Here is a 26,981-nt window from a genome sequence, read left to right as displayed (position 1 = left end):
TTGGTAGGAATCCAGGGTAGTTTAAAAAAAGTTATTAAAAATTTCAAAAACTTTAATCACAAGGTAAATATTTGTGGACGCCGTCGACGACGACAAAGACACCGACAACGTCGATGACACCGACGACGACGACGACACCGACGACGGAATGTTGGATCGCTACGTCTCGTTTTTGCGACAGAAGTCTCAGGCTCGAAAAAAAAAAGTGAGCAGACATTTTCAATAACAATAAGAGGTGTGTATGTTTTAAGAACCTGCATTTTTAAAAGGACGGTAGAATTTCTTGGTGCAAATAGTTCTTAGTATGTCTTTTCAGTGAATAATATTATAATTCATCGCTTGATTGTATTGAAAGTTGGGCAGCTGAAAACTAAAGACAGTGTATCTATACCTTTTTTAGTATATATGTAACACTCATAAACGTGTCCTTCCCCCCAAACGTGTCCGATTCCCCCAAACGTGTCCACATCGACGTCACTGAACTGCAAAACATATATGGGCGCCCAAACGTGTCCATTTTTCAACTAACCCCTAAACGTGTCCAATCTCCGAAACGTGTCCATATCAAGCGTTATTTGGCTATTGCTATTTCATTAATGATAATACTTTTACTATTTCATTAAAAATAAAGATAAAGTCGTAAGGTCTTTTTTAAACCGGCAGTACAAGCTGGGTAAAAGTGGGGGCGTCATTTCGTCTATGTCGTATGTAAATTATAAGCAAACATGTTTATATTAACTGTACATATACCTGGTCAAAATGTCCCTTTCTCTGCGCATTAGAACATTTATTTTCTCTCTAAATATGCATGAAACTATTGGACAATAGCAATCAACAGTCTAAAGTTAATTTATACACTAGAAATGTAAAATTATTAAAACTTGTATGTTCTCTCTAAATATGCATGACATACTTGCAACTGGACAATACGCAATCAACAGTTTAAAGTTAATTTATACACTACAACTGTAAAAACATTAAAACATTAAAACTTGTATGTTCTCTCTAAATATGCATGAAATACTTGCAACTTGAAATACGCAATCAACAGTCTAAAGTTAATAGATACAGTACAAATTTAATTTGCAATTAGTAAAAATACATTTTTATTGTGCCATTCTCATCTAGGGTCTGTTTATTTGAAAACAGAAGTCTGTTATATCATCTTATAAAATGTGCCTCGTCTAGGACACTTATCTATTTGTATTACTACTCCTCTTCGCTAAAAACCGCTACTAAAACAGCAGTCCCTTTGTTCATAGCAGGATTGTTTCTGTAATCAACGATATCTTCTTTATTGTAATATTTGTAGCTGGTCATATCGTCCAGGGAGTTTTACTAAACAATTCCGCAGAATACATCTGTTCACTATCAAAGTACTGCGTGATACCAGTGTTGACAAATGTAGACTGGCTCCCGGTATGATAATACAGTTGTAGAACCTATCTAAATTTCTAACATGATGTCATTCAAATAATGCATGAAATATTTGGCACTGGACGTTATGTTTAATCGTGTGTCTAAAGTGATGCTCGAAACCTAAAATTTATTAAAAATAACTGAATAACAGTTTATGATTTGATGAGCTTTTAAGATATCAGAAATGTTGAATAATTGGAAGTAAATAATGCTGAACGATCGCCGTCGGATTGATATAAAAGACATCACCGGAGTTTATAATAAACAAATAATTTACACAGTAAACAATTAATTCAACTACCTTTAATTTTTTGTATGTTCGCTATTAATGAGCATGAAATACTTGTAACTGGACAATAAGCAATTTCAGTCAAAATTTAATTCATATGATACAGATTAAATTTGCAATTATGATAATCATTAACAACCGGCATTGAACAAACTAATGCTAATAAATGGCTACCTCATCAATTGCTTCCCTCTTAATAGAATTGCCGTAAACGTTATCGATTTCATTTAGGACATACATGTATTAGCGCTAAAAGACGTGAGACGTTCTGGTGTGTAATAGTGGACACGTTTTGGGAAAAAACAATTATTGGACACGTTTGGGGGTTCTGAAATCGGACACGTTTGGGCATTATTGAATATTACGGACACGTTTGGGGAGAATAGACACGTTTGGGGGAATAGGACACGTTTGGGGGGAAGGACACGTTTGGGAGTGTTACATATATATATTTTATATTGTTGTATGTTGTATATACATTATGTACACAGCCATGTATCACCATCATTGATGGCGATCCGATGGATACATCTGTTGTAGGGTTGTCACTGACTCAGACGTACTTATAAATATAATTATTTTCTGTGACTGTATCTTACATTAATTTGTAGGATCCTTTACTATAGATAATTTAGCTGATCTGTAACAATAACATCTTCATGCCTTATATATCATGTACTGCAGTACGCCGCTAGATTAAAACTGACGTGGAAAGGTAACACACGGCCAGCGAAAGCTCTTTTTTTGAGAGCCTAGATGGTCGTGTGGTCTAGCGGGACGGCTGCAGTGCAGGTGATTTGGTGTCACGATATCACAGTAGCATGGGTTCGAATCCCGGCGAGGGAAGAACCAAAATTTTGCGAAAGCAAATTTACAGATCTAACATTGTTGGGTTGATGTTTAGACGAGTTGTATATATTTTGAAGTTAACATTACCAAATTTATATAATAACCTTAGACGTATTTGGAACAACTTTTTAGAATTTTGGGTCCTTACTGCTCTCTAACTTTGTACTTGTCTAGCTTTATATAACTATTTTGATCTGCGCCTCATTGTTGAGTCCTTTGTAGACGAAACGCGCGTTTGGCGAATTAAATTATAACCCTGTTACCTTTGATAGCTATTATATGTGATTATTATCAAAAAAAAATATGAGCATACTCTTTTAAGGACGTTCTTATGTGAAATTAAAAGCATGTAAACTTTAAAATTAATATGATAAGTCAGACTACCATTAGTTTTAGACCAATATAAGCCAACTATTGATAGGTTATTTATCTTATTTACGAAATATTTTATTTTAACAAAATGGCAGGACTTTTACACTAAATTAGCCTTGGTATTATTTTGGTCTCAAATCAAAAGATCAAAATAATACCAAGGCTAAAAAAGGGAAAGGAAATCTATAGTATAAGTACTTACATATTGGTGAATGATCTTTTCTGAGCTTAATGTTATGAGGAACAATATTTAACACTGTATCGTAGGAGAAAAAAACATACTGACAAAGATTCCGAAACCTGACATGAGTTCATCCTTAAAGAAGTTGTTCTAGTTCCTTTAAAATTATATATCAACGAAATAATGAGTAGAAGATTTTAAAGGAAATGAGTTTTTAGAATAATGGAAAGATTGATTAAGGATCGATGTTCACAACGTAGCTATACAAAACAGAAGTTTTGAAGTTGATGTCATCCCTGCGAAAATTTTACGATCACGAACTTCTTAAGAAATACCTGTTTTACCTCTGACGACAAATATTTAACTTTGAAAGAAAGCAAGCATTAAGCAAATAATAAAAAGACGTTAAGACATATACAGGCTAAATATGATAATTTAATACCTGTTTGGTCTCATCTAGGAAAAAACTGATCATCCATCCTATAATCATGAAATCTGTATACGAGAGTTCTTTATTTAAGTTGAAAAGTAACATGTATGAATATGTCACCAGCAGACCTAGGTACCCAATCTGAAATACAAAAGAATAAAAATATGAGAAGTAAGTTGAAATTTCAATACATGGTACGTTTATTTTAAATCTTAAGAAAAAAAATATGTCAGGTATATGACAAGTGTTATCCATTCGTTTGATTGTTTTATGTGTTTGAGTCTTTGATTTTGCCATTTGATAAGGGACTTTTCGTTTTTAATTTTTCCCGGATTTTGGTATTTTTGTTATTTTAATTCTTTTGCATATTGAAATAAATGAACGTTGGAACTCTGCTTTCTTTAAAATGATTTTTGGATTCAAGTTTATATCAACTATCTTACCATCTGTACAAAGACTTTCATAAATGGCAGCTTGTATTTCTTGTAGAACCTGTAAACATTGTGAATGTAATATACGAATGTTTTAAAAGGTCAAATAATATTCAATAGTGTTATACAACTCAGGACTGTGTGGCGTTCGTAATTGAAGGGATAGTTGTTAACCGGTGTTCAAACGTTTGTTTTCTTACTAATTTAATAATAGAATATATGTTGGCTATATTGTACTCATCTATACCATCTAACTAGAGATATAGGATACAACAGATACAGACAAGTGGAAACAATATAATAGGGCTTGAACTTCCTAACAGGATAACATTGAAAGAAAGTAGCTGCACATAAGGAATTTTTTAAACCAATAGTTCCAAGTGGCGAAGTTAAACTTAACACTTCGTAAGTTTTACGGACGCCATCCTCAGATGGTAGACCATCCTTGATTACCCGTCTCACAGATGATAGCGGATATGTTTCGAAAAGTCGTAAAAACAATCCCGTCCCCTTTTTACAAATTTGACCTACCAAATTAGACTAATTACAGAGTTTGTCAACAAGAGCATTATGACGGGTGCCACACTCGGAACAGGATCTGCTTTCTTTTCCGGAGTATATAGTTTAAACATAAAAAAAAATCATCGTTTTTACCGTTATAATAACGATTTGCTTTGGAAAGAACCAGTCAATAAATATGTCTACCCTTGTTTCACTTTCAATTTGGATATTTTTTCATTTTGATAACTGGACACGCCTAATACAAACATAACCTATCTCTAGCCAAGTGGTTCAACTTCAGGTAACATGAATACGGATTCGATGAGGTTGAATTATTAACTTGCAAGTGAAAAGTCCATCAGCAATGTTTCTTAACGTAATTTGACAAAATGGAACCAAGCTGGCTTCTAAAAGCGATTTGTTTTGCACTATTTCACTTTCATGGAATATTGAACAATACAAATCATATTTTAATTTGTTATATATCTCGAAGCTATAAATGCTCCTATAATAATTAAGAAATAATTGATACAAGCTATACTTCAATGTAGTTTAAACATGGGTAGGCATTAAATTCGTGATTATTTTTACCCGAGCGATAGTGAGGGCTCAAATAACACGAATATAATGCCTACTCATGTTAAAACATCAATTGTTTTGATTCAGATTAGGAAAATTAAGGTAATTTCTATGTTCGATGTGTGAGGTTAAGGTGATTATGTAAGCTCTTCCATGAACCTCCCTTTTTTGTTTGTAAAGAGGCAAACGGCTGGCACTGTAATTTTTCAGAGGGAGGAGTTTTTGAACATCCAGCATAAACGATTATCGTATCTAGGTCAAATATTTCAAATTCGGAATGCGACACAGTCATAATAAATGAATTAGTAACAACTTGTGCATCATTTAAGAGTTTGGAAGTGTTTTAAGTTAATGAAATATATTAAATGCATGCCAATTTGATAAAATTCATTATTCTGCAGTAGTCAATGTACGCACGTGCAAACAAAAATTATTGGATTTAAAGCATTGGTTTATTCATAAAGCGAAAGAAGCACGCCATATTAGAATATAAGTTTAAATATAACAACTTACCATTTAAGAGGACGGGCCTCCATGTTTATCATCATTAGAGGCATCATAATGAAGTGGATGGTAGCTAGCAGGATGAAACACCAGATCTAAGGAGTAGAAATAAAAAAAACCCAATGATATGCTGATTGGTTACCTAAATATTTATTAATGTTTTCTACAAAAACAGATTTTTTTATATTCATTACAGATATAAGTATATCATTAAGAACAGTGGCATTACTGTTTATACGGGTTTCAGCATAGAGAAACCTCAAAATCGTATAAGTACATGTAGCAATAAATACATAAAGGTCACATATGTAACGATTCAAGAAAACAAAACCTAAAAATTTACTGATTCCTGCTTTAGATAATAACATAAAAATATAATTTCATCTTGTATATGTCATTGGAAAAAATCAATCTAGCTATTTTTTTATAATGATAAGAAAGAAATACGCAGCCTGTCTCCACAGAATATTTCATCTCGTATTTAAAATATTATTTTTTCAATAACGATAACATTTACAAAAATCTAGTTTGGCTGTTGGTGTATGCAATTGTTCGATGGTCCGCATGCGTTATTGATATTCTTACATACTAGGTAAACACACGAGAACCTTTTGAAGGTATCAGTCTTGTTACTTGTTTTTTTTTATCCTAAAATTTGGAAAACATACATCAAAATAGTAAATCATTGAGTTTTTCTGGTCCAATCTTAAGGAATTGTCAAATGTTTCAACCACTGGTACAAGTATGTATGAACGTAAACATGATGTTTATCGTAAAAACGAAAGGCCAATAGATTCAAAATGATTAAACGCATGTTTTCTGTAAATTATTTATTTTAGAGTTTATAACTCGTATTTCCAAACGACAGCCAAACTGCGTGTTCATTGCCTTAAAACTGCAATTGAAAATTTTGATTAAAACGAAAATGATCATCTTCCGGACCAAGATCTAAAACATGCTACGAAACAACATCTGATAAACAAATTTAATAATAGTTTTAGATATTTGGATGATATTTTGGCTCTCAATAATGACGACTTCAGTATGAATACTAAAGACACTTACTTTAAACAAATCCTATACTAACAATTACCACTGCTCTTTCCTCAATCTTGATATCTATATCACTCACGGAAACGGAAAGCGTAAAATTAAAATTTAAGATAAAAGAGATGATATTTCATTTCCTATCGTTAATTATCCATTTGTAGATGGTGACGTTCCCTTGTCACTATCTTACGGTGTTTATATATCTCAAGTTGTACGATTTGCTCGTGTATGTAACAATGTTTAAGATTTTAACGAGAGAAATTTATGTATTACTGAAAAATTATTACACCAGGGTTTTCGATATCACAAACTAGTCAAAACATTTACTAAAATTTATCATCGGTATAAGGACATCATTCAACATGCAGACTTCCTATACGTTCAGGTATTTCACATCCAATTTTTTAAAGAAATATTCTTTACATAGCACAAAAATGTCAGTATTCACCTCAGAAACTAACAAAACATTTAAGTAGACTTAAGAAGGGATGTAGTTAAAATACATATAGGGTTTTTGCATCGGAACTAAACACATTTATTCAAATACCAGTTGTTGGCATGACACGGGTTATGTTCTTCTCATATATGTTATGATGGTATGATACTAAAACCTTTACGGGAAGGATTGTGCCTGGTATTCATTTGATGAAATCATAATCTTTCAGTCAGTTTAATGAAACATGTGTTAAAGTCTGGAGCTGGCATGTATTCTGTTGTTAATTATGTATTATTGTCATTTTGTTTATTATATAGAATACATTCTTTGAAAACAATTTGACCCTTAGTAGTAAAAATAATCCGACGAAAAATGTAAGAATCTTAATAAATACCTGACGAAATGAAAGATTTGATTCTCCATACCACATTTTATTGAGGATTTTGTTGACGGTGGTGTTATCAAGAAATGTCTTGTTTTGGGTCTTAATTGCATCTTCTAAATATCCGTGGTTAAGCAACAGTCGACTTGCGTGACTTACTGGTTCCCCTAATTCATTTTCAACCTCTTCTTTATTAGTAGCATTTTGTTCTTTTGATTTCTCTTTCTTGGATTCAGTCTCATAAATACAACTTGTTATTTGAATAGCACGCTGCGTTAATGCTCTAAAAAATACACATATTGTGGTGTAAAAAAGTTTGATATGATATATAAAATTTATTAATTCTTCTACCTTCAGGTTATTGGACTCCACATAAAGTACAAATAAAAACTAAACCCCTGACGGTTGGAATATTGCCTGATATTCATATGATTAATACATAATCGTTCTTTCAGTTTGATTGAGGTCTGGAGCTGGGATGTCAGTAACTGCCAGTAATCCTTTGTTTTATATGTATCATTGTCCGTTTGCTTCTATTCTTTGTTACCTTTTTCTGACATCGGACGCGGACTTCTTTATCTAAACTTGCTTGAGGTATATATATATACTATCTATAATACTAAAATTACGAGGTCCAATTTGTCAGCCGTCATCACGTAAAAACGACGAATCAAAGAATTCAACTTTATATACAACTAATATAGTACAAAGGTGTAGATTAAAAATTACACCACTCCAGGCCCTGTTGATTTCCACGTAATTAATATTGCCAATAATTAGGAAGTTCCGGGTCGAGTCCGATACCAATACCAATAGTATAATCACCTGTTACCTATTACCTTATCTGTACGTTCCGCATCTGACAGGCTCACCACCAAACGGTGTATTCAGGATTAATATGCTATATACACGGGTCATAATCACAGGGTTGACACTACTAAATTGTCAAATTGTTACCTATTGTAGTATTTTAATCCGTAAGACTTTCTAAGATAACAATACGAATACTAAAAATCTGGACTAAAAATAAGTTTCAATTTGTGAGCGGGCAAGACGTAAAACAGCAAATCAAAGAATTCAACTTTATTTATAACTAATATAGGACAATGCTGTTGATTAAAAAATACTCAATTCCAGGACCTTTTGTTTCCCAAATAATTAATATTACCAATAATTGATAAGTTCCAGTTCGACGGGTTCAAACAGAAAGATTTGAAAGCAGAGAAAATTGTGTATCTTATAATCGGCATGACTTTATCAGATGACAGTACTAATACCAAGATAAGGCTTGCGCATAGTTTTATACTTTAATTCAGTCACGGACCCGCGATATCACGGGTGTGTTCTAGTATATACTGCTAATATTAATCCAAAGGAGTTTACGTAAAAAACAATCAAATATAAACAATAATACATATTATATCAAATATAAAGATATGCAAGTTTCAAACGGTAATTCTACACAACAACTTTTCACAAATTAAAGTGAAAATAGTCTTCTACTAATGTCAATCATCTTCTTTTCATAAAAGTGATGAAGATTTGTCCCCACCATACGATGTTTATCTACGGTATCTATAGACAATTAAATAGTATATCCCATATCGTTCGCTATGACCGAGCACGCATTTCTGGTGACGTGATTGATTTGGAATTTTCTTTCGGTATCTTTCGCCTCTTCTAGTAAACTGTTTTTCATGGTACTTCTAAAATAGTGTGTCCTCAAAATTAATTCAAACGGTGAAAAAATAGATGCTTTTTAAGGATACTTTGAATATATTACTTACACTTTCAAAATTTGCAATTTTTTTCTTTCTATATGTGTTGTTCTCCATTCATCTATTGCCTCTTGAAGAATGATACATCCGATTAAAATATGATGAATTCGAACCTTCAAAATATATCAAATTATCAATCATACACTCTGTAGAAGAATGATCAATTACCGACACTTTTTTCTAAATTGCTCACCTTAAAAAAAATATCTTCACAATGAAATGGAACATATTTGAAATCCACCCAAAAAGATGGAGCAAATCATTAACTTCTCTTAATACTGTAAGATTAGAAATTATTGCAATGTTTGTATCATGTGTATTGCTTTGAACGAGCTTTGTGTATACCTGTTTTTGTAGGATGGTTGTGAACTTTTTATCAATCTTGTTTTTACACTTTCTTTTAATCTTGTTGTGCAAAGAATGCAACTAGTTGAATATAATCAAACAACTCTCATTCTGATATACAGTAGAATACAAATATATGTATAAGTATATTTTTCTAAAATTCCATTATTGATCTCGTATTTTTGGTCATTCTTTAACAATAGGTGTACGGAATAATGTCTGAATTTACAGTTTTATGCTGTATGTGCACACGAGTTTTCATCTAGAATTCATATCTCAACATTTTACCATATTCTAAGTTATATCAAAACAAACTGTAAATTCAGAAATTTCGTTAAATTTAGCTTAAACACCAAGCCTTCCACAGCCTATCCAACGAAATACGATATATCAGACGTGAGAGTTTGTATACTTTAAATAAGAAACGCTTTCGTCGATTTGCAGATTACCATTTTTTACCTCAGGAAAAGCGTATTTACTTTTGGGATGTCGACAGTCTTTGAACAAATATGTTCAAAACACCTAATAATTACATAATACCCGTCCGTTCGTCAAAAAGTATTGATCAAACTCCGTACGTTGATTGATTTCGTTCAGAAACTATTTTGCGTAAATAGAGGTAGAAAATGTAATCACAAAAATATTTAACTCCGATGATAACTCAAAACAAGTTCCTAATCAAATGGTAAAATCAAATTTTAAACTCATCAAACAATGTCATATATTTGACTTGGTACAGGCATTTTTTTAAAAGTAAAAATGGTGGATACCACTTAGTTTTATATCTATCTAAACCTCTGACTTGTATGACAGTCTCGTAAAATTCCATTATATTGACAACGAATAGTATGTGGACCTGCCGAGGAATATTGGTTTTTGTACGAGCCTATTCCAAATGAAAATTCCAAGAGAACTTAAAATAACAGCAAAACCGTCAGCAAATGTCTACTTGAAAGTCTTTCAATCGTAGTTGTGCGATATATAAGATAACGAGAGGCAAGGACTGTCATACATTACTATGCAGCGTGTTTTACATTTTACACCAATATATTGGAGCTTTATTGTCAACTCCGTAAATAATTCATGAAGATTGATGGAAGTACCGATTGAAACAGAAAATTACATTTGTTGGTTTAGTAAAATCTGTAAATGCCGACTGATAAGATTGATTAATTTATCCAATCTAACCAATTAGTGTTGACAAGCCAACTTCATTTAAACAAAAAACATTTTATAATGCTTAAAGTTAAGCTTACGCATCCTGTTTCTACAAGCTGTTTTGCCCCAGAATAGAACTTTCTCTGCAGTAACGCTAGAAAGATTAACCCATAGAGTTCTGAGATGGAAACTGCCAGCATCATCGTCTTTTCTGAATTATATAGAAAAAACCAATCACAAAACACATCATCATCATCATCATCATCATCATCATCATCATCATCATCATCATCATCATCATCATCATCATCATCATCATCATCATCATCATCATCATCATCATCATCATCATCACAAACATAACAATAAGAAGACAAGTGACAATTGGGATAAAAAAATATATTGAGTTGACGAACAAGCACAATTTATGTTTTCTATAATAGTCACCTTTACAATAACAAAATTATAGCATTTACAGGTTAAACATATGTTTTATGACCAAAGGGTAGTATTTGTGTCCCTTTTTGCCATTGAGGCATACACTTTGCTGAATAATTCTGCTGTTTCTGTGAATATTGAATATGAATTACATTTTTAGGACAGGAAAGATTATTGTTAGTTTTCTTGAGTTTATCTTGTATTTCCATCATATATTTTTTATGACGTGGTCATTAAAAGATCATCCTGTGTAATGGTTAACTTTTGGGTTATCGACAGGAAAAAATACCCCAACATCAAGATTCACCATAGATCTAAGAATTTCAGTTACTGCGAGAGTAAATGTAAGCACGTCTTCTCAATCTAAATTAGAAATATGCATACATTATGAATAAACTTTATATTCAGGGCTTTAATTAAACTATGCATACTATGTGACGCTCGAATTAAATAATGTTAAATACATTTACATGACAGTTGTTTTAAGTAAAAAATCTTATACAGGTAAGAAAACAAACCTTCAGATTCCGCCGTGGTCACAACAGTGGCTGTATTATGCTCCTCTTCTTCATTTCCTAGTGTGTCAACACCTAGGCCAAAAATAAAAAAACGAAAGTTAAATTTGACATTATATTTTCAAAGTATAATCGAAAACTAAAGAGATATATCATAAAATATGGAATAAAACAATTAATTAAAATTGGATTTTCAAAATGTATTGAATTTTACCTGATTTAATTTGCGCTACTTTTGCGTACATTTATTTGTATGTTAGATGGTAATGATGATAAAATTTCCGCATAAATGTATTTCTTCTACGCGTTGAAAGCTAAACACAAATCTATTCTTTCTGTGGATTATTCTGGCCGCACAAAGATTAATAAATATAGACAAACTAAGTTTTGGCGTTTAGTATATAAGGTATAAAAAACATTTTAAAATTTTCTGATGATTATTATATTTATGTCTGTATGTATGTATCATGCAGAATTTTACAAAATTATCTTATTTAAATCTATTGTTTTGTGCACATACAAATATATAATATATAAAAATATCTACACACAAATAAGAAGTCAAACCTCCAGATACTTCCGTTGGCAAAATATTTTGCGTTTCGTGCTCCTCTTCTTCACCTACCACATTGTCAATATCTAATCAAAATAGTTAAAGATCTAAGTTAAATTTTCCAAAGTATATTATATTCAAGTCACCAACTGAAAAACTGAAAAAGAATTGTTTAACATATCAATAAGCAAAACTAATAACTAATTATACATGTCACAATAGTAATAGATATTAACAAACTGGTTTTATTTGTGCATTTTGCAAAGTATAAGACAAAAAGAATTTTTAGGAAATTAAATGTCAGTAGTATAAAGGCAGTTCAGTCCTTGTTGCGGGCTTGTTCAATACTTTCAGTCGGTAAGAACAAAATCAAAATCAATGTTTCAAACAAATAATGAGGGGAGGCCTACAATCAGACAGATCAAAACTGTTAAACTTGTTCTTTGAAAACGATTTTAATGTTTTAAAACACTTTGTCGATGCTTCTTCGTGACAACTTTTAGTTGTGCACAAGTGCACGAATCAAACAGAACTCCAACGAACTGAGTGTTTACAGACTTTAGATTCTAAAAGGTAATTTGCTTTTCTGTTTTGTTTTTTTTTCATTGTTTTTGTTTTGCTGATTTATAGACAAAACTATTTTCTTATGCAAAAACAGAAGTGGAATTTATTAAATGTATATACAAGGATATGAACTCCTTTCTTAAACATGTGTAACACAAGTAAGTTGTACTTGTAAAACTGTAAAAATTTGTTGATTCCATTATTAGTTCTTATAAGTTTTGCTAATTAGTTATTATAACTTAATTACTCTATTTTGATCATTACAGCAGCACAACAATGTACAAAATGTTAAAGACCGACAAATGAGCTAAGATATATGTAAACTTATTTGTAGATCTTACATTGCTGAACATTATTGCTGTTTACATGTTATCTCTATCTATAATGATATAATATATATCTATATAATGTTCAAGATAATTACCAAAAACGGCCAAATGTCCTTAAAATTACCAATTAAGGGGCAGTAACTTAACAACTGGTTGTCTAATTCATCTGAAAATTTTAGGGCAGATAGATCTGGTCCTGATAAACAATTTTACCCTGTCAGATTTGCTCTTGATGCTTTGGTATCAAAAATATAAGCCAAAATCTACATTTACCCCCATGTTCTGTTTAAGCCATGGCAGCCATCTCAGTTAGTTGACAGAGTCACCGGACACATTTTTAAAACTAGATACCCTAATGATGGTTGTGGCCAAGTGTGGTTAAAATTGGCCTAGTAGTTTCAGAGGAAAAGATTTGTTTCCATTTGTGATATCACTGTAGGACACTTTCAATTTCAGGTCAATACTAAATTTTTGTGGGGTACGTGTTTACTCTATTGTTTGACTTTCCAATTTGTTGGCCCTTTGTATTGTTATGCTTTCATCCTTTATATTTTCTTTATAAGAATCGATTTGCAGATTAAGCAATTTTTATCCTTTTAGTTTTGCTTTGAAAAAAATATTTATTTAATTCTCTTCAAATTATTCATTTAAAAAAACTCGAATTATGATATCAGCGTATTCAAATTTTCTTTTTTTGTATCATGCTGAACCGTACACAATTCTCATAAATTAGTGTTATGTTCTGTGGGTTTCAAATGAAAATTATCTTTAGAAATTAAGAATGCACGTGCCTGTTGTCATTAAATCAACAACGTCGTCATAGGTAAAATAGCGATAAACAAGTTATCATTGGTCATCTCAACTCGATTGCTTTTCTCAAGCTCAAGCGAGAAAATCAATCCCTTCGTGATGATCAATGATAATCTATAATTATAAACGTTTTCAGAAAATAAAGATTTCACAACACATTCCGATCATAGGAGAATGAATTATTTTTGTTATATTTGTATGGAAAAATAAATTAAAATTGTTTTGAATTAAAAAATCTTCTAGAAATAAGAATTCAAACCTTCAGTTTCTTCCGTTGTCAAAATAGTTTGCGTTTCGTGCTCTTCTTCTTCATCTACCACATTGTCAATATCTAGGGCAAATAATAATTGATGATTTTAAGTTGAATTTGACATGTAATATTATTTTCAAGTCACCATTCAAAAACTTCATTTATATCGATCAACCAATCCTTAATGAGCACCGTAAAACCTGAAGTGTCACTGTTATTCTTTTATTCATATCGCTATTCCAAAGTATTTATTCGTCAGTAGCATATCCCTGTGACACGTTCATTTAATGTGAACACGAACTGGTATGAAACAATGGAGTTAAAGGAATATTTGCTAATTTAAAAAAATTGAAAGTAAGCTGACCAAGCAGTGACTGTATATTCATCATTAGCTTGTTATCATAAATTAAAGGGTATTTGCTTGTAGTATATACATACGAATTAAAATTTTCATAAACGGACGATAAATACACCATTCGCACACAATGTATCTCGTTGTACATATATGTGAAGAAACACTTAGATTTTTTACTCAAAACTAGGATTCTGAGGTACATTTAAAAAAACATCATTTGCAGGCGCTTTAAAAAAAATTTTACAGTTAAGAAATCAAACCATCAGATTCCTCCGTGGCCCCAACAGTTGCTGTATCGTGTTCCTCTTCTTCGTCTCCTGGTGTGTCAACATCTAAAATTATTTGAATGCACTTAAATTAAATTTGATATTATATGATACAATCAAATAAAATTGAGAAAGGAAATTGGGAATGTGCCAAAGAGACAACAACCCGACCAAAGCATAAATTTAAAAAACTTGAAAATCATGTTAATATGTGTGATAAAACAATAATTTCAACATCCAAAATGCACAAAAAGACATACTTAAATAAAAAAAATAAAACAAAACAAATCATTTTCATAACCATTATGTATAATTATGTGCTACCATATATTTCTTGTGTCATAAACGTGAAGATTTATGATTTTTGTTTATATCAGATCAAATATCTCTTTGCATTAAAAGTTCTTTTCATTTGTTTAATGTTTTCCTGATTTCCATTATTTCAAAGCTTTCACTACTAGCGCACGTAAATTTATTTTCATTTTGTTTAATTTTCCAATTTTGTTCAATCAGTGAAGTGAACATTAGGTAAGTTTTAGAACTATATTGAATACACCATATTCACCCTTTTCTTTCCAGCGTGGAGGTTCATAAGCCAAACCTGTCATCTCTTTCAGATCACACCACAATCCTTTTTCAAATTCATTTGTTAAATCCTGGAATCATTGATATTTTCTACCAGCAATTTCATATACAAAGCAAACTGCATTAAAGGCGTTTTTTTTTTTAACTAAAAGGAGGGTCACCAAGTGTATCGTAAAATGTTTCAAGACACAATTGGTTAATCAATATCGCAACTATTCTGGTATATATTGACGGCCAAGATACATGTGAAGTACTAAATACATATGTAATGTCTTATCGTTGTTTAAATTCTTATGCTAGTCGAGTATCAGGTTTTGATAAATTATGGAGACAGTTTACTGAAATTTATATCAAGGTAACAAACAAAAACTGAGGGAATATCAAAAGGAGCACGATTGCGTTTGCTTATATGGTAAGCATCTCAAGCCATACATACATCCATCGACATGATAATTTACAGTCAGTCAAACTGTCACAATTGGGAATACGAAACAGTTGGCACAATTACAGTTCAGCCGACTATACTGGTATTTAAAGAAATTGTCAAAAGATATCTAAATATATAAGATTGATATATGCAATATTTGCAATGGTGCCAACATACCTTTGATATAAGAAAAACACAAGTTATTTAACAGTATTTATAACATGAATACACCAGAACCTTAATAAGTTATTACTTGTGTTTAAGTCTTACATGACTTTTTGTCACTATGTTGTGCTTTTGTTTATTATGGTTTATTCTAAATGCAAATAAGTACGAATATTTATAGCATCTACCCTGCATTAATATCTACCTTAAAGGAGTGTTACATACTCGAATATAAATGGCCTATCATATATGAAAATAAATCTTTAAAATGGTCACCATGTCTATTCAAAGACTTATTGCAAAAGTGTAAAAATGTGGATGCTGTTTCCGTTATTCACATTGAGTTTGTTTTAATGATATGATAATTTTAATCATAAGGTCGGCTTGATTAATAAAATAAACAAATGTTCTTACTATACATAAATCACTGTTCCCCAAATGTTTTGATAATTTGAAAAAAAGCGATGTTGCAAATATAGCCTCTTTTTTTGTAACAATTCTATTGATGGTCTGTATATGCTACTTTTTCCAATCTGCCAACCAAATATGAAGGCAAACATGGCTGACATGACATGAATTAATTTTTTAAGTTACATAATAATAATTATAATAAAATGTTGAAAATGGAAATGGACATTTTTGTGTATAGATCAGATGTCTCCCATGCACGTTGGGCACTATTAAATAAAACTTGTTTCTACTATGAGCAACTTAGGTTAAGTTCAATTAAGATCAAAACCAGGTTTTAATCAGCGTTCATAAATGATTCATTTCAACAGTGTTCTGAAGCTTCTTTTTTAAAGAAAGATTCTGTTTTAGGTTGACATATTTCAGTTATTTTAATTACCTCTTCGTAAATATATTCAATAGATCTATGATCAAAGTATTTTTTGATGCATTCTTTCGGAATATGCCATTTTCCATTTTTTAACAGAAACATTGATAATGCATTTGCATACAATTCTGTGTCTTCACCCTAAAATTAATAAAATATTACAAGTTAAGAACAATATCTTAAATTTATTTAATTTTCACATATTGCTAAGATATCAGGTAAGGTAGGTATAAACGGTAACAACGTAGAATATTTTATTAGTTTGGTTATTGACTGCTTTATTAAGAATGGAAAACAAAAATTAATGTTTGAGAAGTTCAGAGCACTGTACAATTTTTTTCTTGAATATAATTGTTTTATGGTAAAAAAAGGAATTCTACTTGAGTATGATATAAAATTTGATCTTGGATTTCTTTTCTTCGAGGAACAGATGGGTGACGCCCCATTAGTACATTATTGAGCAGAAACTGCATACTGTTAAAAGCACTAGCTTTTATGCTAATTTTGTGTACAATAAAGTTCATATTTAGTATAATGTGCATGTAGTGCTTTATAATTTATCTTTTTATTCGTTGTTTTGTTTGTAAGACCATATTATTCATTGCTACTTATTGTTCAACCTATCAGTTTTCATTAATATTTTAATAAACTAATGTTCATCGCAAAAATAAATAAATAGTCTTTATAGTCATGCTCATTAGACTTTATTAAAATTCGAAGGTCTTACGTTTGATTTTGAAAAAAAGGATAATCTGTATAGCATGTGTTTGATAGAATTTTTTGTTGTTGATTTTAACATCTTTGGAGGATTGTTTGTTTTGTTAAAAAAATCAAAGCAGATAAACACTATCTGACTTCTTTTCACTTACGCCAGAGAAACACAATTAATTTGCATTATTAATGAATTATTCGTTTATTCTTATTTTCTTTCTATGTGATTTTTAATGTTATTGTTTTGTAAATTAATTAATAGACATCATGAAGTTATTTCCTTTAAATTGATTTGAAAAACAGTATAGTATACTTACGTATACTTCATCTTGGTTGGCCATTGACACTGAAAATTAAATACATAATTACGTATTAGCTACAGTATTTATGAATGTTACATAAAATCGTGTTATTCACTTGGATAGTTCGGAATGTAACAAATTTAAACAAATTGAATCCGTTGACAAAGTAAAGCTTTATATATATATGGAGACTACTTACATAAATATGGTGATGAAAGATCCACGTATTAATAAGATACTTGCATTCTGTATTTAGTTAAGGGTGTATTTTGTGCCCATAAACTAACAAAAATAATATACTCATGTATGCATATGGTGGGTAAAACACAATGGTAAAACATTAGCTTACTTATAACAGTTGAAAAGTGATTTTTTTTATGAAAATTAAATAGCAAGAGCCGATCCAAGCAACAAACTCTGTGTGTTAACTTATGATAAAAATTTCAAACGTCATGTTTACTTATGTAAGTAAAAACGTTTGAACATAATTTGACAACAGTTTACAAGTTTACAGTCTTATTAAATTAAATGAATTATTGTAATCGCTCTCACGTTAGACCAACACATTGAATCATTACTAGTATATAGTTCAAATGAATAAGCCATTGGAAAAAGGCAACACAAAAAAATATTATTCAGTTGCGTCGCGTTATTAAAAAGAAACACTAGTATTATATGTATATGTATAATGAGTTTATGATGAGTTTATGTACACATATAATATATACTATTCAGTTCTACAATGTTAGAATAGAAAATACCTCCAATCACAATATGACATATCAGCACTTCAAAGTCCAAATTACTTTGCACATTACTAATAGATGATATTTCTTCTTGGTTATCTGTATAATCAGTGGCCTCTGCATAGAAAGTTGTTGATTTTTTGGCGGCCCATGGAGTCTTTAAATTTGTTGTATGTTGCGTTGTATTTCGGAAACCCTCTTTTTCAAGTGTCAACACAGCGACTTCGGAACTGTTTTTCTATCAAAGATACAAACGAAACTGCAATTAAATTCAGAAAGAATACGTGTATGTCCGTTATTCAGATATGTATTATATGTTGATTGTTAAATCTATATGAAACATGCATCAAATTACAAATAATTGCATTGTTAGGTCTGTATTGTCTTCCTGGTACTCCGCTCCCTCTACTGATAAAAATTGACCGCCACGAAATAGAACACTAGTACAAATGTTGAATGTGGCGTTGATCTGATGAACAGTAGTTGTCGTTTGTTTATGTTATTTATACGTGTTTCTCGTTTCTCGTTTTTTATATAGACTAGACCGTTGGTTTTCCCGTTTGAATGGTTTTACACAAGTTATTTTGGGGCCCTTTATATCTTGTTGTTCAGTGTGAGCCAAGGCGCCGTACATGGACCTGTAATGGTTTACTTTTATAAATTGTTATTTGGATGGAGAGTTGTCTCATTGGCACTCACACCATATCTTCCTATATCCTATAAAGAACCAATTAACCATTCAATCAATCAATAATCCCACCGCTTGGTAGACGAGAGTTTTGTTGATTTACAGTCATAAACAGTTAGCTAGTTATTTAATACTTTCATACACATGCCAAACTATAAACTGGCAACGTTATTCTAACCATACTGGCATGGCAACATTTACTTTGAAACACATGTTCCTAGATAAAGAAAGGCAACAGTAGTATACCGATGTTCAAAACTCATAAATCGATGGACAAAAACAAATCCGGGTCATACACCAAAACCAAGGGAAACGCATTAAATACAAGAAAATGACGACACAACATTAAAATGTAACACACACAGAAACGAACTAAGCATTAGACAAAATCCGATGCTAATAACAAATATAACATCAAAACTAAATACATGCATTTTGGCTTGAAAAGTACCGTGACACGTCTTATAATAATGTAAATTCACACTCAAATATAAGAGGAAACAAACGACACAAAAGAAACATAACGTTAAAATGTAACACACACAGAAACGAACTATGATATAACAATGACCATATTCCTGACTTGGTACAGGACATTTTTTAAAGAAAAAAATTGTGGGTTGAACCTGGTTTTGTGGCATACCAAACCTCCCTCTTTTATGGCCATGTTAAATATAACATTAAAATGACAACACAACATTACAGGACTAAAATACAAATAAATAGAACCCAGTTGACAAAGAAACACACAAATAATAGCTACCAAAAGGCAACAGGTTTAAAATTTAATACGCCAGGAACTTCTTTGCAAGAAATATAAGAAGGAAGCAATACAACTTTACTTTCTGCTATAAAGATGATATTCTCTCAGCAAATAATTTTTTTTAATATTTTGGCCACGAGCATCACTGAAGAGACATGTATTGTTGAAATGCGCATCTATTGCAGGAAAATTGATACCGTTAATGTTAATAGCAACATTCCAGTATATATCACCCTATTGATACATTTTTACCGAACTTGTATTTCCTATCATGATTTCCTTGAAGGATACTGTTGATCACAAGAAAGATATTAAACCAAGGGTTGCAAATGGTGAAGTTGAAATTATCCCTTCGTAAATTTTACGGAAACCATCACGATTTGGTTGACTGTAATGGAATAACCGTTTCACAGATGATAAAGGATATTTTCTTTATCTCGTGACTATAATCCCCTTCCCTTCTACGAATGTGACCTATCGAATCAGAATATTTACTGGGTTTGTAATAATATGAGCAACACCAAAGGTCAATCGATGACTTTGACTGTCCCCATGGTATCTTTCGTCCCTTTTTTATGTTCAAATCAAATGCCTGAATTGATGAAATTAACACGGAAGTTGTCTATTTATCTGCATGGTTATCGTTTTACTAATGCTTTTTTTGGAAATTCCAATAACGTATTGCTTTTCCGATAATAAGCTTACTCCTAGTAACGCTTTTTCCAGATCTGCATGTATTTTGATATATTTTGACTTCTCTCATTACCAATTATTTGTATCAACTAAAATCCTTAATACACACATTTAAAGGTAGTGAAATGATATCAATGTAGCGTTTAGATGTTTGATGATACAAACAACAAAATCAACAAAAAAATACACGTACTGCAGTGCAAGTAATAAGTCTATACGACTATTCAAAGGAATAAAATGAATTTAAAAATGATAAACATTTGGATTAAACCTTAGATAAATACCTTAAAACGCACAATTGGAATTAACAAGTTCTGCGCACCATCTATTACTTCACTTGTCAATCCTCCATTACGTAAAGATATAATAACTGGTAACACTTTCTCACCTAACACATCTGCATTGAAAATGTGTTTGTTAATGTTATTGAAAATCTTTTTATCGACAGCAAAAGTTAAACTTTGTTCGTCAATGATGGAAAATTGTCCAATTTCTTCAAGAATATTATATTTTGAGTGCCTAACGTTAACGTTGACATTGACTTACATCTAGAAATTGACAATGAGGGTCGGTTGAAAACAAAACTTTACGACAAAAGAGATGATTTCAGCTTTCCAATTGTGAACTTTCCATTTCTAAGTAGCAACATTCCAGCAGCACCTGCATACGGGGTATATATCTCCCAATTGATACGATATTCCCGTGCTTGCATTTCCTATCATGATTTTCTTGATAGAGGTTTGCTGCTCACAAGGAAGCTATTAAACCAAGAGTTCCAAATGGTGAAGTTGAAATCATCCCTTCGTAAATTTTACGGACGCCATCACGAGTTGGTTGACCGTTATGGAATAACCGTTTCACAAATAATATCGGATATGTTCCTTACGTCGTAACTACAATCCCCTTCCCTTTCATGAATATGACCTACCGAATTAGACTATTTACCGGATTTGTAATCACTTAAGCAACACGACGGGTGCCACATGTGGAGCAGGATCTGCTTACCCTTCCGGAGCACCTGAGATCACCCCTAGTTTTTGGTGGGGTTCGTGTTGTTTATTCTTTAGTTTTCTATGTTGTGTCGTGTATACTGTTGTTTTTCTGTTTGTCTTTTTTATTTTTAGCCATGGCGTTGTCAGTTTGTTTTAGATTTATGAGTTTGACTGTCCCTTTGGTATCTTTCGTCCCTCTTTTGATAATATGATATTGGAAGTCACATAAATAGTGAGATGAAGCTGGATATTGGCAATCATAGAACTCATTAAGGTCACTTTCCCCCATTAAAGAAACCTTATTGATTTTCACATGAGTTTGAATAAAGTAAATAACATAGGTTAGAATTTAAGGTGTTAGATTTACTCATAGATTTATTTGTCATGTATTGATATTCCAAAATCATGAATAAACGTATACATGATTCATTCGGTTGTTTGTTTTGCAGTCTAATATTGGTTTTTCTTAATCGTCTGAAATAAAAAAAAAAATGCCACAGTACTTTAAAAATGTTTAAACCGCCAAAAAAGATTCAGAATTAAACAAAAGTGTTGACTGCTGAGTGGTGATAACCTTTGGAAAAGACACCTACTAGCAGCGTGTTTGACACAGTGGTTGTACAAAATGGTTTCACAGTTGACATGCTTGAAATACATTGACACCCTTCAGCTAACAATACCGTATCTATATATATATATAGTTTTTCATTGTAACCTTAAATTATCCATTTTTTATCATGTGGTCTGTGGTCTGTGGAAGGGTTTCTGTTTGACAATCGTACCACATCTCCATTTCATTTTTATTTACTTCATTTAAAAGAGAAGAACATACCAATGGGGCGATAACAATTCAATAAAAACACAAAAGAAGAAACAAACAGCAATAGCAAAACAATAATGAAAATATTGCGTAAGCAAGAGGAACTATACTACAAAGTCAAATTCTTTGAAAGGATAAACATTTCAGCTTCATTTGTTGCATCCGTTATGTCATTCAATGCAGGTTTCTTCACTTCGAAAAGATATCGGGATTGTGAACGACAAGTCGAACATATCCTGGTTATATATTTCGTACCGTTGCTATTTTGCACGAAAATGTACCATTAAGTTGTTTTACTAAAGATCCACAATTAGTTAAGCAGAATATTGAAACTCTAAAATGGTTTAAAGACTTTATTAGTGTGAAGGGTTTATCTTTAAAATAAATCAACTTTATGAATATCAGGTTTATTAACTAGTAAATGAATAGTTATCTGCAAATGTCTTCCTAATTAATAATACAAGATAAAGTAAAATATAATTTGACAGGAAAGGCAGTAAATCAGGACACAAGCTAATAGTATACAAGAAGGATGTCTAGAATACAAATATGTAAATTGAAATTCGATCAAATGCATTCATTCGACGACCGTACTGAGGTTTTTTCTTATAATGTTAGAAATATCAGACAACCAATAGATAACATTTTCATAAGATGCTCGCATACAAAGCGTTCAAATGGTACATACATATTAGAGAGAACTTATAAAAGTAAGGCACTCATAGAATTCAGCAGTTGTCGTTTGTTGATGTGGTTCACAAGTGTTTCTCCATTTTTCCTAAATGAATTCATTTTTTTTTATATAAATAAGGCCTTAAGTTTTCTCGTTTGAATTGTTTTACATTGTCATTTCGTGGCCTTTTATAGCTGACTATGCGGTATGGGCTTTACTCATTGTTGAAGGCCGTATGATGACCTATAGTTGTTAATTTCTGTGTTATTTTGGTCACTTGTGGAGAGTTGTCTCATTGGCAATCATACCACATCTTCATTTTTATATATACCGTTGGTTTTCCCGTTTGAGTGGTTTCAAACAAGTCATTTTAGGGGCCTTTATAGCTTGCTGTTCGGAGTGAGCCAAGGCTCCGTGTTGGAGACCGTACTTTTAACAATATGTGTTTGCTTGTATATATTCTCACTTAGATTGAGAGTTGTCTTAGTGAGACTCATATCACATTTTCTTATATCTGTATTTATCCATTTACTGTAGTTTTCCTTTATGGTAAAAAATTTATAGTTGTTACGATTTATACTTTGTGTTTCTTTACTTTTTATATCTTAATGAATAAATCATATCTTAAATCAAAATGCAAAAAGTTTAAACTATTGGTAAACATACCACTCGCCATTCTATGAAAGTAGTCGATCTCACTTTCTTGATCGTCAGTATCCCCTCTTTGAAAAGTATGATATCCTTTCTTTACTAATTCCTGTCCATAAATAAAATGTCAAATGTAGTGTTCAGCCAACAGTGTGAATAAGCCAATACAGACCCGTTATTTTATGATTTTATCCAAAAACAAATAATGCACAATTTACATAGTCCCTAGAAGATAGATCAAATATATAATTACTGAAAAATCACTCCTTTTAAACGTTGGTGCACTTGCCTTAGGGAGACGTGTTTAGAAAGAACGAGGATAACTTTTGTATTTTGTAATTTTAGCTTCTTAAAGTAGTATTTATTTCTTCTTGTTGTTTATTTTCATAAATGCTTACAAACAAACTCTGGTAAAACATTTCTACATAGTTTTGGAAATGCGGAAGATACAAATTGTATAACTAAACTCATAAGTGGAAATGAACTACCACCACAACCACTTGCAGTGTTACATGCATGAACCATATAATGAACAAATAGCTGAAGCTTATCTGATCAAAATGAAAAATCTCTCTCTTTCTCTCTCAAATGTTATTAAAATGTTAAAGTCGGTGGACATGTTTGAAATATACAGTAAAGCTTTACATTCACTAAAAGACCAGTTCTGAAAATAGTTACCTTTATTGTATCTTTACTAGTTTTATGGTGAATAAATACAGTATTTAAAGAACCATGATCATGATGATAAAACAATACTTTCTGTCCCACAACATGACATGGCAATTTCGTTTTTTCTGTAAAAAAAGGAATTAAAAGAGATAAGAAGAGGAATAATAAATTGGCAATGCTTTAATAAGTCAATCCATTATATGACACGCTCAAAATGCAGTGTATGATATATGACACATTCCTTTGCTCACTTAAATCATTATCAAACAGGAATATCGTCTTCTCTAAAGAGAAGCCTAGTTACATATAAACATTAAGATAACCAGTGTTACTCTACCACATTCTGTATGTGCCTGTGTAAAGCCAGGAGCCTGTAATTCAGAGGTTGTTGTTTGTTGCGGTGAAACATTTTTTTTTTTGTTCATTATTTTTTTACATAAATCATGCTGTTAGTTTTCTTGTTATTTTTTTTCATTTACGGTGCTTTTGTAGCTAACTATGCAGTATGGGATTAGATTATTATTGAATGCAATATCACACCTATAGGTATTAATTTTTGTGTTATTTGGTCTCTTTCGAAGAGTTGTCTCATAGGCATATATACCACAACTTATTTCTAAATATATTGATTGTGTCCTATTCCTTATTATGTACTTGTAACTGAATATACAATCTAATGCAAGCATAACTAGATACATGTACGACGAGGTATTGGATGTTGCATCATTACGACTTGATGTCATACCCTGATGTTTGTAATATATCTTGAATTCTATATTCCTAACGGATTTCCTTAATCTACCGTTGCTTTTTTTATAATACATCCATTGCAGTGTTTCGTTATATTTCATTTCGATATATATATGCAACTTCATTTGTATGAACATATAATATCGAACGTCAATAACAACTTATAAATAAATCATAATTATATACATCAAAGTATTTATTAGAACATATCCCAGGTTAAGATTATTTACATTTTATCCTATGAAAATGTACTGATTGAAATTTGTAGGCGATCTAGATTTACATATAAGTTGTATTTGTACTACATGTAAATTATATTGTATGAATTCTACCACCAGTGGTGCTTAAAGACTTTCATTACCCGAGAGGGTCTCAATCCATCGAACACAAACAAAATACATCAACTCATGTCAGGGCTTTTTTTGTAGAAGAGGGACGAAAGATACCAGAGGGACAGTCAAACTCATAAATCGATAATAAACTGACAACGCCATGGCTAAAAATGAAAAGGACAAACAGACAAACAAAAGTACACATAACACAAAATAGAAAACTAAAGAATAAACAATGAGAACGATAGCTGACTATACGGTTTAGTATAAGCTAAAGTGACAGAAGGTAATTGTGAAAATCATATCACATCTCCTTATTGTTATCTTAATAGTATTAAAATTACTCTTACTGCACATTATGAAGATTTCTTTTTAGTAAACATATATATCTCAAATGTCGTTCTTGTGTTGATATTATCAATATTATTTTGATAATAAGAGAGGAGTAATAAACATGTAAAAATATTAAAACCTTATTAGCATAATAGGAGTATGTAGGTAGTATTTATAATTAAGTGTTACCTACTTGAAAATTCCATAACTTCTTCCATTAAAACAAACTTGTCTTCTTTTTGTATTTTATTGTCGTCGATATCCTGTATATCTAATTCTTGGTGATTTGCAAATATTAGATACAAAACAGGTTTGTACGACGGTCTATTTTCCTTTTCTACCCTATACCATATGTCCACATTAATCTACATACAGTATCAAATTAACAAGGAATGTAATATGACACACATATTTGTTACATACAAGTTAAAAAGTATTATTACATACTGTGATAGCTATATTATCGCAAAAATAAGAATGGATCGAAATTAGAATTAAAAATTAAGAAGTCAAATAGAAACACCACACAAACGAAAAACTACGGGACAAAAGTCAACAAAACTTTTCACATAAACAACATACTATTTAGCAACACAAAGATAAATTAATTATTAAATCAAATTGCGTTTTAATTTAGCTATGTTCAGTGTTGTATTTAAGCAATTCTGACCTATAATGGTTTAAATTGTAACTTGGATTGAGAATTGTCTCTTTGGCATTCATACCACATCTTCTTATACCTATTTACTCCAGGAAATTATGTATATTCCTGTAGTCCAGCGGTAGCCGTTTGTTTATGTCATACTTTTTTTTCGAAATTGTTTTTTTCGAAATAAGACCGTTAGTTTTCTAGTTTGAATTGTTTGCATTTTTCAAGTTGTAGCGTTTTATAGCCGACTTTACGATATGATTTGTTTTATATAACATCTTTAATTTCAAAATTGATATCACAACCGATATACACCGGTCATGTAAGAAAGTTATGACGTCATTGCAGCAAATCCATAAAAAGTCCGACAATAAGAGAAGCCAACAATATGCGCGTCGATTGACAAAAATAACGTC

The 26,981-nt window shown here is 31.3% G+C and overlaps 1 protein-coding gene across 1 annotated transcript in view; it reads right to left on the bottom strand.

Moving 5' to 3' along the window:
• LOC143075771 (uncharacterized) overlaps positions 1-26,981 on the bottom strand; it is an 85,797-nt gene that overhangs the window by 18,375 nt on the left and 40,441 nt on the right. Inside the window, exons 20-37 of the mRNA XM_076251330.1 lie at positions 26,110-26,281; positions 24,511-24,626; positions 23,851-23,941; positions 20,984-21,096; positions 18,571-18,793; positions 17,825-17,853; positions 16,809-16,937; positions 15,350-15,440; positions 14,779-14,850; positions 14,173-14,244; positions 12,225-12,296; positions 11,661-11,732; positions 10,803-10,915; positions 9,211-9,314; positions 7,436-7,706; positions 5,565-5,650; positions 3,984-4,032; positions 3,553-3,681 (exon numbers count right to left, since the gene is read on the bottom strand). Of these exons, the coding sequence (XP_076107445.1) occupies positions 3,553-3,681; positions 3,984-4,032; positions 5,565-5,650; positions 7,436-7,706; positions 9,211-9,314; positions 10,803-10,915; positions 11,661-11,732; positions 12,225-12,296; positions 14,173-14,244; positions 14,779-14,850; positions 15,350-15,440; positions 16,809-16,937; positions 17,825-17,853; positions 18,571-18,793; positions 20,984-21,096; positions 23,851-23,941; positions 24,511-24,626; positions 26,110-26,281 (2,004 nt within the window). The remainder of the gene's footprint in view (positions 1-3,552; positions 3,682-3,983; positions 4,033-5,564; positions 5,651-7,435; positions 7,707-9,210; positions 9,315-10,802; positions 10,916-11,660; positions 11,733-12,224; positions 12,297-14,172; positions 14,245-14,778; positions 14,851-15,349; positions 15,441-16,808; positions 16,938-17,824; positions 17,854-18,570; positions 18,794-20,983; positions 21,097-23,850; positions 23,942-24,510; positions 24,627-26,109; positions 26,282-26,981) is intronic.

This window comes from Mytilus galloprovincialis, chromosome 5, assembly GCF_965363235.1.
Source record: "Mytilus galloprovincialis chromosome 5, xbMytGall1.hap1.1, whole genome shotgun sequence".
In the NCBI taxonomy this organism is placed as follows: domain Eukaryota; kingdom Metazoa; phylum Mollusca; class Bivalvia; order Mytilida; family Mytilidae; genus Mytilus; species Mytilus galloprovincialis.
This window is presented reverse-complemented; position numbering and strand designations above follow the sequence as displayed.